This window comes from Coenobita brevimanus, unplaced genomic scaffold, assembly GCF_032717465.1.
Source record: "Coenobita brevimanus isolate Jiangsu-jjx unplaced genomic scaffold, ASM3271746v2 jjx.HiC_scaffold_2784, whole genome shotgun sequence".
In the NCBI taxonomy this organism is placed as follows: domain Eukaryota; kingdom Metazoa; phylum Arthropoda; class Malacostraca; order Decapoda; family Coenobitidae; genus Coenobita; species Coenobita brevimanus.
The window spans coordinates 52,757-66,910 of NW_027643746.1; the positions used below are offsets into that span (position 1 = coordinate 52,757).

The following is a 14,154-nucleotide window of genomic DNA, read 5'->3' on the forward strand; positions in this document are numbered from 1 at the left end:
ACATATTTTACATTAATAGCATACAAGACGATATTAAGTTGTAATATGCAAACAGGTAGCCGTGGAAGAGATGCTACTAAATCTCAGATGCAACCAGACGGTGCTAAGGTGTATATGTGTGAAATAATTGCTCGGAAAGAAGGGTTGTGGTTTCTCCAAAGCAACTTAGAATACAACCTTTAGCTCACGTCTGTATGTGGTTGCTGGTAAGTTATGACTCTACGGACATACAGTGATACCCGTCTTTATCTGAATCCAGGCGAGGTAGTGGGTGACCTTAGCATATACCCCGGGAGTGTCCACACCGGCGCAACCGTAGCCCCAGGACACAACCCCCACGAGATAATACCTCCCGTCTTCTCCCTTCCAAGCCAGAGGACCTCCAGAATCTCCTTGGCAGGCATCGTGGTTGTGCTTGTAGGTGCAGATCATGTTTGAGGTCACGACGTTCCCTAGGTAGCCTTGGCAGTCTGCAGTGAACATCAGGGGAAGCTCCACCTCCTGTAGCACCTCGCTGAATGATCCTCCAGAGGACGTCGCACCCCAGCCAGTTACGATCCCGTTCTGTCCCTCGAGTTTCTGTGGTGTGACGGAACAGGGCAGGCAGATTGGTTTCACGCCGTTACTGTAGGTCACTGCCTCACTCAGTTCCAGGAGAGCTATGTCGTTGTTCACCGTCTGCCTGTCGTAGGCCTCGTGTATAATGACTTTGGAGACCTGCGCTGTTATGGTGAACCGTGTCGGTCTGGTCGGGTCTCTCCAATGGTCTCCAAGTGTGACGTAGATCTGATCCATGGGGTAGTGTGCAGCGCAGTGGGCAGCCGTCACTACCCAGCGATCGGCAATCAGCACTCCGCCGCAAAATAGCGCGTTGATCACCTTGTTGCGAACGGCTGCCTGCCACGGCCACTCGTTCTGCCCAGCATCCTGGCCGTTTACAATCCTGGATGGATTTTTCAGGCCGCACTGCCCTGTCTGTGGCGAAGACGTAGGAGGTCGGGGACGAGTGGTGCCTGATCTGAGGAATTACAGAAGACTTAGTTAATACCTGGAGAGTTGTAGGTAGCAGACAGGCCAACTACAACGTGTTTATTCTAACCTGTCGAACGTCCCTAGCCCCTTGCAGCGCAGCTGATGGCCGCGTGTAGTCAGTTGATTTAACCAGCAGCCAGGGAGACTCATTCCTACCTCATAACTCAGAATTTCATGCAACCACAAATTAGCATGCAATTTGTGGGAGTGCCCCAGCTCTGTTCGATGAAGACAAACCGACTAGTGGTTGTCTAAGTGAAAAATACGCACTGACTGAAAAAAAACACACACACACACTCAATGCACTGATGTATTTTTTAGATGGGGATGACTCTTAAGGAACTACCCCGTCCCTCTGTCACGCACTAGCATGCTTCAGACATGATGTGCTTCACCCCTGTAGACTTCAGCAACTTTAGCCAAGTACACCACACCACACCACACCAAACCACACACATCACACCAAACCATACCACACCACACCACACCACACCACACCACACCATACCACACTACACCACACCACACCACATCACACTACACCACACCACACCATACACCATACCACACTACACCATACATCATACCACACCACACCACACCAAACCACACACATCACACCAAACCATACCACACCACACCACACCACACCACACCACACTACAGCATACATCATACCACACCACCCAACACACCACAACACACCAAACAACGCCACACCACACACCATACCATTCCACACCACACACCATGCCACTCTCACAACATACCACACCACACAATATCACCCTCCCACCACACATTACACCAGGCATGGGTCCAAGTACATGTGCCAGTACTTGTGAACAAGTACAAGTACTGAAGAAAAGTACAAGTACAGAAGATTTGCCTAGTACTTAAGTCCAAGTGCTTGACAGTGTACTTAAGTAAAAGTACATTTCAACAGATTATCTATTATTTTTTATAGACATGTTTATTTCAATTTCAGTAACAAATATCTAGTGAAGAAGCATATTATGGTAATATAATACAGTGATCTTACTAAAATGAATAGAGTTAAGCCCCCCCCAAAAGTACCTATCTGTGTAGTTCTCAGATTTTAGACAGTGAACCTCGGGCCACAGCGCCTAAGGGAGGTGAAGATCTACCTACAGGGCGGCAAGAGATGCCCATAGGGCTTTGTGAGTGAAGGTGATCAGAAGTGGGCCAACTCGCAGGTAAAGGTAATGAGACAAATTCTAGTCAATTTTCTAGTTTAACTGATAATACAAATTTTAATAATACAAAATAGATTTGCGCTATAAACGAGAAGTGTGATACTTGCAGTTTAGAAAAATATGCAAGCAAATTATAATTTCCTTAGTTTGAATTGAATGATTTGCCTAGTAAGCAATAATGTCGGAAAATTAAACATTAACAAATACTGTACTAAGCTCAACCTGTGAGAGGTCCAGGTGGATGGTGCATTTAATGCCCACATTGTGAAACGTTTGTGGTTGCTCTAAAACTGTCAATTACAGAAGTTAAAGTTTGCAACTTGTTACAGGGCAGGTTATCACACATTAATTTGCCTTGTTTGAACACCAAAAATCCACATTTGACCAAACTCTTTATGTCTTAAAACAGTTTGCTGAGCCGTGTTCTGACAAATTTGTATTTATAGGCCAAAGTGCAGTTAGCCACGCCAGTGGCCATATGACAAAACCTCAACACAAAATGGTGGTCAGGTCATCGTTGGTGTTCAATATGAAAGTCAATCTTGGAATATGTACAGTACAATATCCAGTTAATTTCAATGCTTATAGATAGTAACACATGAAAAGTTCTCAACTTTTTATTAAAAAACCCTCCCCGCCCCCATGGGTAGTCGCATTCAGCTGGATACACCAGGCACGTAAGAGTTAACTGGTCATCCAAATTTGCTTTTCAAAGTACTGATACCATTACCAATACTGTACTAGCTACCTGTAGGACTTATCACTGGATTTCACAAACATCATAGACTCAAAATTCTTTGTCTGCAAGCTGATATCTGTGCGGGCGGAAGATTTTTCCAGCGATGCTGAAGATCCTTTCCACAGGTGGAGAAGAAGCAGAGACAGATAGGTATTTTTGTGCCATCTTTGCTAGAGTTGGAAATGTCTCCATGTGCTCCTTTCAGTATACTAGTAGGCTACATCCCTTTCATCAGAAATGCATGGCTGACTCAGGTATCTTTGAATTTCAGTATTAATGGACTCCTGCACCTCTGTTACAGCTGTTGATTGTTGAGCTGGGGTGGCCATAAAACTTAACAGTTCTTCCTCTTTGGTTCAGAATTCCCTGAACTGGGCCCTGGATTATCTTCTGGAAGTTCCGTGCTGGGATTCATACTTGCAGGAACTGTAGCTTCTTTGGCCATAAACTGTGCTGTAGTTATGACAGAGGACTTCAGGTTCGCCTTTTCCTCCTCTTCAGAACATCAATCCATTTTAAACCTTGGTTCAAATATGGTTGCCAGTTAATATATTTTTCGATCTTCATACAGCTGTAGGTGTTTCTGTACTGACTTCCTCAGTTCAAATACCAGAGCACTATTATACTTTGACTGCATCTGCTCTAGGTGAAACTTGAGCCCCCGTACACAAGGAATAACTAGACTTGAGGAAACAGAGTTCTGTCGTTGGGCACAGTCAGTGACCTCCTCAAATGGTTCAAAAATTTCTAGCACATCTTGAAGAATATTTTGATCATATGCTCCAAGGGTTGGGGCACCATCCAAACTACTTAGCTTTTCTTCTGGCCCTCGCAAAACAGATCTGATCATCTTCACCTGTGAATTCCAGCGAGTGGCACAACCTGATCTATTTTTTTTTCTCCTTCCAGAACATCTGTGGCTGTTGTTGACCTATGCACAAAAGATACCAATTTTGATGCTTTGCTGAGTGTAATATTTAAGTGTCCTGCATCTTTTAGGCTATCTTTTACCACCAACTGCAATGTATGAGCAAAGCAGGAGTTATGCTCAGTTGCTAATTCTTCAAACAGTTCAGCAGAATCAGCACCATCAAAGTCATCAAGATCATCATCTCCCAAGTCAGTGTCATCATTTGTGTCAGTAGTGGTATCGGGGAATCCTGGCGTGTTGGCATCTGATAGCGAGGGTCAGCTGCAATAAGTAAACCACTAAAGTAAGGGCTGTCTACAACAGAAAAAGGCACAAGATCACATGCCACAGAGAGCACTAGTGCATCATCAAGTTACTTTTGACGAGCATCGTGTGTCGCACATTTCTTTGGGTCTGACACTGTAACAAAGCATTCCGTGGTTGACTGGCTAGTCCCAGTAGTGTTGACACGAGTGCTGACTTTCCTCTCATATAAAGCACTGTTTCCGCTGAAACAAAGGGAAAAATAACTATTAAGATATATATATATATATATATATATATATATATAATATCAAATTTATAAAAATACAGCTGGGGAGTGAAAAACAGGTTGAACCTCGTGCATGTAAGAAAGTAGAGGCAGTGAAAGGGTAAACTCGTCTGCGAAAGTCATTGGAAGTCCTACAATATTATTTTAGAATTTAATATTGTTAAAAACTCCCTAAAACTTTGAAAAACACCTAGAAAATAAAATAAAAGCCGGCTGCAGGCGGGCTTACTTTTTGTCTGCCCCATGTGCATAGAAGGAAGCTGGATTACTCATTGGGTATTATACAAATTCTTCTTTTAGTTGGCGGGGGGTGTTGGTGCTACTATTACTAATACTACTTGTTAACCTTAGCAAGCTGTGCTTACTTTCATATGTTTGTAAAGGTTGGATGTAACATTTTTGGAGCTTGATATATCAATATCACACTGCTTGCAGACTGTCTTGAATGTTCCAGTAGTATATCCTGGTAATTTCAAGTGGCTCCATATGCCTGAATCCTTAGGTGATGCCATGATGCCACTCGTAGTGCTATAAATGGTGGCTACTGAAAGACTAAACTACAGTAGTGACCAGGTTGCAGACAGGAAGAAAGTCTACATGTTGTTGCCTGTTCAGTCTTGAAGTGTGTGCACCAGAGTTGCCAGATAGTACTACTACCCTACAGTAGTAGCTACAATGGAAATAATAGAATTACCACTAGTATTTAATAATTTACAGACATACTGTTTAGTAAAGCAAACAGTAGAACTAAAAAAAACTTATTATAATTTGCTTAATGTCATAGTTAAAACAGTTATTGTTATTAAATTACAGTGTACTTATGCAATGTACCTTATATGATTATTACTGTACTGTACTGGAAAAGTACTTAAAAGTACTTGATTTTTCAAGTACATTTGGCCCAAGTACAAGTACACTGATTTTTAAAATCTCAAGTACAAATACTCAAAATTTTGTACTTAAGTGCAAATACAAGTACAAGTACTCAAAAGTTTGTAAAGTCCAAGTACAAGCACAAGTACTTGTACGTGGAACCAAGCCTGCATCACACCTCACAACACACCATACTACCCTGTCACACACCACACAAAATCACCTCCGCACACCACATCACACCTCACCACACACCACACCACCCTCTCATGCCACACAAAATCACCTTCGCACACCACACCACAGCTCACAACACGCCATACCACCCTGTCACACATCACACAAAATCACCAATATGTAGGCATTATATAGGCACTAGTATATATCTCATATCACAATGTGCAGGATGTAGTGTCTGCAGGAGACATACACAGCTTCTCAGTAGGAATGTCAATCCACATAATGTATATCCACAATCTGGTTGTCCCGGACTAATCAGGAATGCCAAACAGCTCTGATCATGTGCCGGAAACATGACCGACACACACACACACACACACACACACACACACACACACACACACACACACACACACACACACACACAAACACACACAGACACGCGCGCGAGCACACATTCGTGCGCACACGTATGCCCACACACTTTAGCTGGAAGCCAGAGGGGGATATAAGTCCCAAATCACGTGTAGGAAGATTAGAGAACCTGAGAGACAGCCTGAGAGAAGAGGTTAGAGAGGGCCCAAAAATACGATCAAGGGCGGAAGACAGAGATGGGGTTAGCTAGGAGGTTTTGCCATCACGCTACGTTACGTTGTCAATCACGCGTCGATATAACTGTGTACAATTAACTCCGTAACCCAAGAGTGCTCTGTAACTCACCTCGCTTGTGATACACAAAGGGAGAAGGTGAGAAAGAGAGGCGTACCTTTTCACTCTAGTCGACGGCACATCATTTTACTAAGCAACGGCAAGTTCGAGCCATACGACGCCTCACGACCTTATAATGGTGGTACTTGGACAATTTACAACCAACCTCCCTATCTCTCTACGTCTGTCTACGGCGACTTCCATCGATACTGGCAGCAGCGGTGAGCAATGGTAAACTACGATAAACTACTCTCATCGATATTCCCACACCACACCACACCACGCCTCACAACACACCACACCACCATCTCATATACCACACAAAATCGCCCTCCCACTACACACCACACCTTACAACACACCACACCGCCCTCTCACACACCACACCAAATCACCTTCCCACACCACACCTGGCACCATACCATGGGGCAGGTCATTAACAGAAGGGCCCTGATACTTAGTTACATGTCTATCCTACCCTTGTTACCATTAAAGGATTGTTTTCAGCTTTGGAAGGATATTTAGCAGTGAATGGGTTGATGAAGGCTGTATCTATTTTCTGGAGAGAGACGCCTTCATGTGGTGATACCGAAGGGGAGGAGGGAGATATTGCTCGGGTATACTGGTCTCCCTCAGTTCCCTCTCTAACATCCGAGAGGAGGATGGTGGACTAAGGTCATACCGATGCCACCACGTGAAGGTGTCTCTCTCCAGCGCCAGAATACAGGGTGGAGAGGAAGGTGAGTGAGAGACTAACAAGGAGAGTGTATGTGAGCTAGGTGGAGGGGACGAGAGAGGTGGGGAGACCGAGGATGAGATGGGGGGAATGAAGTGGAGAAGTATACAGTATGAGAGAGAGAGGGGGTGGGGTTATGAGTTAGGCGGAGGGCAGGAAACAGGGCGACATGGAGGCGATTTGTTTGTGGCCATCCCTTACAGTATTAAGGCGTTGGCCATCTCTCGTGCGTTACGGGCACGGCTCAGTCAGTGTCATTGTCAATGCCTGCTCTGCATAATGTATTCACTTCCTACTCTCATTGTCACACTTGGCCAAGACTAGCAGACTGAGCCAAAGGAGTTTCTAGTAGAGCGCTATTTACGGACCATCCTGTACTGTATACAAAATTAAGGGCTGGATTCTGAGCAGCACTGGAGGCTTCGTAGCACCCTTTTCTCTACGATTTATTTTGCATATTACACCTTATCATCATCGCGTATGGTATTCATGTCGTTTAATATCGACATAATTTGCACCAACAATACACAAGAGGATCTATCTATCTATATACCTAGGCTGCTTCCCTCAAGGATAGGCAGGTAGCCCAGACAGGACCACACACTCATATATATATATATATATATATATATATATATATATATATTTTTTAATGTGTCCGACCCTGTACATAGGCTTCACAGCCTGCTCCCAAGGCCCAGTAGTCCTCCTGCTTACCATACACCTCTACATGTCACCATTTCGGCGCTAACACCTACCGTCCATATTGAATACATGCTAGGGCTGTCTCATACAGGAGTGGTGTATTGATATTAGCGGGGGTAGTTACTCATCTAAACACTCACATTAACTCGTATCATAGCCCCAAGGGAAGAAGGGACAGATCCTCACCGCACCACACCGCACGAGAGTCAACTGCTCAGTTTAAGCAGCGACATCCTCAGCAGGGCCCGACAGAGGAGCTGGTTTACCCCTGCCACATCATAGTGGACCCATCCCCTTACCCGCACCTGACCTGACCAGATGCTGGAAAATATCCCCTCAAGGGATACTGATGTATAAGATGCAGATAAAATCGCTTAGGTAGAGATGTTACGAAGCCTCCTATGCTGTGTACAATAGGGTTCAATGATTTATGCATGTCACGGTATCTTGTGTGTTGCAGGGGCAGCTGAGTATGTTGGTGTGGCCGTGTGTCACAGTGAAATTAGAAAATGGAGAGATAATCCACATTAAACGTTGATAACGTTGAATAAGCCGTGCCCACAAAGTGCAATAAATCTCTCGGTGCAGTGGAAGAGGAGGGTTATGCAATGCACCATCTTGTATGAAAAAAAAAAGTCATATATACAACTGAGGCAAAGGACATATACAAGTACAGTACCTCGCCATGGCCGTCAGAATACAGGAGAATCCATTGTTTCTGTAGGGGAATATTTTGACGCTAGTGATGAAGGTGGCCACGAAACGGTTTGAATTCAGGGTGACATCAATGTATCCGCCCCCACAGTAGGAGATCCCGTCGCTGAGATTGTCCAAGCCATTCTGGGATATGGTCAAACGGTCCATCTGGCACAGGGGACTGCTGTAAACGTTGAAAATTGGGCAGTAGACGCGTATAACTGTGTTTATGGGTGCCTGAGCTATCCAGCGGCAGTATAGTGGGCTGGGATAGGCGTAGGGATAGTTAGGGGAGGTTAAGGGAACGGACTGGCCCGCTTGTAAGGTCACAGAGCTTGTCCCGCACGAGAAAGAGCGTGGTTGAATCTTAGCCTCCTCCTCTGGTAAGATTTTGGCTTCTTCCCCAGGTAAGAACTTAGCAGCCTCATCCCTTGGTAAGAGCTTGGCTTCTTCCCCTGGTAAGATCTTGGCATCCGCTGATAAAATCTTGGCATCCGCTGGTAAGATATTAACCTCTACCACAACCCCCGCCATCGCCACCAAAACACATTGATATAGCCTTAACATCGTCAACACGAGTCGGAGGTGCGTTTAGAACTGGCGCAAAATATGTCATGACACTCCGTATATTAGTGTCAGCTCGCCCTACACCGGTACTCATAATTTACAAGTTTCTCTCAGTCATTCGTGCACATTTCACTGGAGTTCGATTTCACTAAAGTTCAATGCGTTTCAGATTGGCGCAAAATCGGTCATGACAGTTCTTATATTAGGGTCTATTCTCCCCAGAACGGTACAGTTTTCCTCGCTGACATTTTCACATACTTCACTAACGTTCAGTGTGTTCGGACAGTGCCACACCTGGGTCATAACCTACTTTATATCATTGCCTATTCGTCCCACTCCGGTGTCAGTAATATAGTACTCGTATTTCCTGTCCCGTTATTCGCACACATTTCACTAATTACACCACAGAGGTTTTAATAGATTTTCAGCTTTTGGTGTGTGAATGTGTGTTGGTCCGGTGTACAAAGATTCTAATGAAGGTATTGATGGTGCCAGACTGAGTGCAGGTAAGGCTCAACACCTGTGCACACATACATACACCTTTAACCCCCCCCCTCTCTCTCTCTCTCTCTCTCTCTCTCCTATAAACTGCAGCAACAAGTGTTCACTCTACGTCACTAATGTTTTAACTCCGCAACCCCACAGCTGTCACGTCACCCTCATTAAAATTTACCTTTTTACGTGTGAGCTTAAATAGATGTTATATACGTATGGGTTAAGGTTTTAGCTCATAAGGGTTTACGTCTGAGGGTTGGTTGTCTAAATCCATCCGTTTCACGTCACACTCATATATATATATATATATATATATATATATATATATATATATATATATATATATATATATATATATATATATATATGTTATACATATTGTTACGGAACAGAGAAAGATAATGTACACTTTAAGTGAGAATACGAAGAGTCACTACTGTCCCGTAAAGTTCCAGGTTCAAAACAAAAGAGTTAGGTAAAATTACAAGTTAAAGTTTAATGCACAAACTAACAACAAAACATTCAGGACTCATAAGGATAATGTAATGGCAAATAAACAGGTTAAATATATGGTTAACTGCAATAGCCTCTAATAACACGAAATTAGCAAGAATAAATTTATCTAAGTCAGCCCTGATAAAATGAGATACCAGATAATACTCAGTGAATGCCAGATAAATAATTATAGATACAAACTATTATCAAAAATGACTGACATAAAGAACCCCACACGAATTACAAAAACTTCACTAGGCCTACAAATTAAACTTATGCTATACAGTACAAGAAAAAATGCAACAACAGTTATACTCAAATTACACACAGCTGCTAGATGGTTGGAGATTTCTTGAGCACTCACAATAATAATATCTGTACAGGGGAGGACAGAGATGTGAACAAAATGAGGAGCAGATCTAAGTGGCCATGATGCAGAGACTGAGCTCATTATATAGGGGCCAGGAGAGCTTGATACAACTTGTAATGAGGACGCGCAAATGAAGCCATGGGGACAAAGAGATGACAATCCCGCAAAGTATAACAGAGATGTCGACTTACTCTACTATAACGGTAGAAGGGGGGACTGAGGCAGAACACGCTCGTGATCAAACATGCAGCATACTGTGCGTTAAAATTACACAAAGGATGATGAAATCATAGGCTATGTAACACCTCCCCACAAAGAAAAAGAAATTTACAAAGGAAATTTCTTATTACTCTAAAACAATCTGTCTAAAGTCTAGATAAGCAATCTGCAATAACATTTTCTTTCCCCTTGACATGTTGTATGTCTAATGAATACTCCTGAAGAAGTAGACTCCATCTTGTCAATCTCTGATTTTTATCTTTAAACTTACTAAGGAATTTCAGTGGGTTATGATCGGTATAAATGACTATGGGGTCAAAACCAGAACACAAATAAAATGAAAAATGCTGTAAACCCAAAATCAAGGCCAAAAGCTCTTTCTCAATAGTTGAGTAGTTCTTTTGAGGTGGAGTGAACTTCTTACTGTAATAAGATACAGGATGTTCAATACCCTGATCATCCTCTTGCAGCAAAACAGCCCCAGCTCCTGTATCACTTGCATCAACAGCCATCTTAAAAGGCTTAGCAAAATTTGGAGTAGCAAGCACTGGCTGACATAATAGAATAGCTTTAAGTTTGTTGAAAGAGGATTCACAGTTATCGGTCCAGACAAATTCAACTCCCTTTTTCAGTAGGTCTGTAAGTGGTGATACAAGAATAGAAAAGTTAAGAACAAATCTCCTGTAATAACCTACCATTCCCAAAAATCTTTGTAGCTCTTTCCTACTTTTAGGACTGGGAAGATCACTTATAACCTGAACCTTAGCTCCTGGTGGTGCAACATGTCCATCACCAATTACATACCCAAGGTACTGAACTTTAGCTTGACCAAACTCACACTTTGATAAATTAGCTACAAGATTAGCCTGAACTAAACGGTCAAGAAATTTACTGACATGGCATAGATGATCTTTCCAGTTGTCACTGAAGATTAATACATCATCAATATAAACAACACACCCTGCCAAACCCTCTGTTACAACATTCATGAGCTTCTGAAATGTGGCTGGTGCATTCTTCATACCATACGGCATTACAGAACATGCAAAAGCCTTTCCTAGTGTTACAAAACATGAGATCTCCCTAGCACGTTCAGTCATAGGTACTTGCCAGTATCCCTTTAACAAATCAAACTTACTTATGTACCTAGCCTTTCCGATCTTGTCTATGCAATCTTCCACGCGAGGGAGAGGGTAAGTGTCTGTTTTGGTTATCTGATTAACACGTCTGTAGTCAATGCAAAGCCTCTGTGACCCACCTGGCTTAGGGACTAGAGTGACAGGAGAACTCCACTCGCACTGACAGGGCTCAATCATCTTGTGGTCCAACAGGTAGCCAAGCTCCTTCTCGATGAGAGGAACTTTCACTGGGTTCACACGGTAAGGAGGCAATTTAATTGGCTTTGCGTCTTCAACATCGACATCATGCATCAACACAGTGGTTCTTCCTGGAGTGGCACGGAACACTTGCGGGTACTCCTGCAGTAATGCCGAAAACTCCTGCCTTTCCTTGGGAGGTAGATGAGAAAGCTTAGTCTGGAGATCATTCATGATATCAGGATTCTTCCCCAAACTATCACTCAGGCTCATACTGCATGGGAGAGCTTCACTTGCAGACTCGGGTGGAACAGCTACAGTGCAGACTGGATTATTTTCGTCCCGCCTGTGATACAACTTCAGCATGTTGATGTGACACAGCTGCTTGCTCTTTCTACGATCTGGTGTGGCGATGACATAGCTGACATCACTGAGTTTCTTCTCCACGAAATAAGGACCACTAAACTTGGCTTGAAGAGGTTGCCCATGAACTGGTAGCAGAATCAAAACCTGATCTCCTGGCTGAAAGTGGCGTAACCTGGACTTTTTGTCATACCAAGTCTTCATCTTCTCCTGAGCAGCTCCTAAATTCTCTCTCGCCAGCTGTAAAGCAGTGGACAGCCGTTCTTTGAAATTCATCACATACTCCAGCAGGTTGACGTCATCTTCCTCCGACAACCAGCATTCCTTGAGTAACTTAAGGGGTCCTCTTACTTCATGGCCAAACAGTAGTTCAAAAGGTGAGAAGCCCAGTGATTCATTTGGAGATTCTCTTGCAGCAAACACAACGAATGGAAGACCTTTATCCCAGTCTTTCTGATGTTCCAAACAGTATTTCTTGAGCATCGATTTGAGTGTTTGATGATATCTCTCCAACGCTCCTTGGGTCTGGGGATGGTAAGCTGAAGACGTGATCTGGGTGATGCCCAACTCTTTCAGAGACTGCTTGAAAACATTTGACATGAAATTACTTCCTCGGTCTGACTGTACCTCCTTAGGCAGACCAAACTTTGTGAAGAACCCTAGCATTTCCTTAACCACGTTCTTTGCTGAGATGTTTCTAAGTGGAATGGCTTCAGGATAACGAGTAGCCATATCAATCATGGTCAACACATAAGAAAATCCTGAAGAAGTCTTAGGAAGAGGGCCCACAATGTCCACCAACACACGGGTGAAAGGCGCCTCAAAAGGAGGAATGGGAACTAGAGGTGCAACCTTTTCGGTCTGATTACACTTCCCCACAACTTGACAGGTGTGACAAGACTTACAATACCAGGAAACATCCCTGAAGATACCTGGCCAGTAGAAGTGTTTCAAAATGCGTGCCACAGTCTTCCTCACTCCAAGGTGTCCTGCCAAACTGGAATCATGAGCCACTCTAATGATATCCTGCCTACAAACACGAGGGATGACAACTTGATGTACAACCTCCCATTCACAGTCGGCTGATGCTGTTGGGGGTCTCCACTTCCTCATAAGTACTCCTGACTTTACATAATAACAAGTAGAAGCACCGGCTGACTCTTCTTCACTGTAAGCAGAGTTAGCTAGACCTTTCAACTCAGGGTCAGCAACCTGCAACTCAACCAACTCTTGACGAGACAAATTATCAACACTACGGGGTACTGCCTCATCTGGTGAGTGGTCCAAATTAGCAAGAAAAGTGTCAGCTAGGATAACATCATCATCATCATTATCCTCTAAATCACCAGTAACTTTAGACTTAGCCCTAGTGACAGCACATGCAGGGAACACATCAGGGACATCACAATCCTGGGACACAGCCACTGGCTCACTAGACAACTGAGGAGCTGGACACACTTGACTTCCACCAATATCATTTCCAAGTAAGAAAGTTACACCTGACATTGGGAGTGTCTCAACCAACCCAACCATAACAGAACCATTAACAAAACCAGACTCTAAATTCACTCTGCACAGAGGAACAGAGAAGTAATTATTCCCTACACCTTGTAAGATTACAGTTTCATCAGAGGAATTAAAATTAGAGCCTAGAACACTGGTCAGCATAAGGGATTGGCAAGCACCTGTATCACGATATATTTTAACTGATTTCCTGTCATTACTGTCCAGAGGACTGACAAAACCATCAGACAGGAAATTAGCACATGAACTCTTGAGAGTGTCACCCACGTTACTGCTCAAAAGAGGAGCTCCATCATGAGAATTTAAGTTACCCCTCAAAGCAGGTTCAGTTAACTCAGTTAAAGAATTCTGGGAACTCTCAAGAGTGGACACTAGACCAATTGACTGAACATTTAAAGACTCCTTTTTGTTCACATCACGCTGTCTCCTGAAACATCTCTCCGTAGTATGACCAAG

General features: G+C 43.5%; 1 protein-coding gene across 1 annotated transcript; it reads right to left on the reverse strand.

The window, feature by feature from the left end:
- Positions 1–219: 219 nt before the first annotated feature.
- Positions 220–8,883, reverse strand: LOC145390066 (chymotrypsinogen A-like). The gene is made up of 2 exons (XM_080265140.1): positions 8,333–8,883; positions 220–1,018 (listed from the first exon to the last, which is right to left on the reverse strand). Exons 1-2 carry the CDS (start codon positions 8,881–8,883, stop codon positions 220–222), a joined length of 1,350 nt encoding a protein of 449 aa, XP_080121266.1.
- Positions 8,884–14,154: the final 5,271 nt, after the last annotated feature.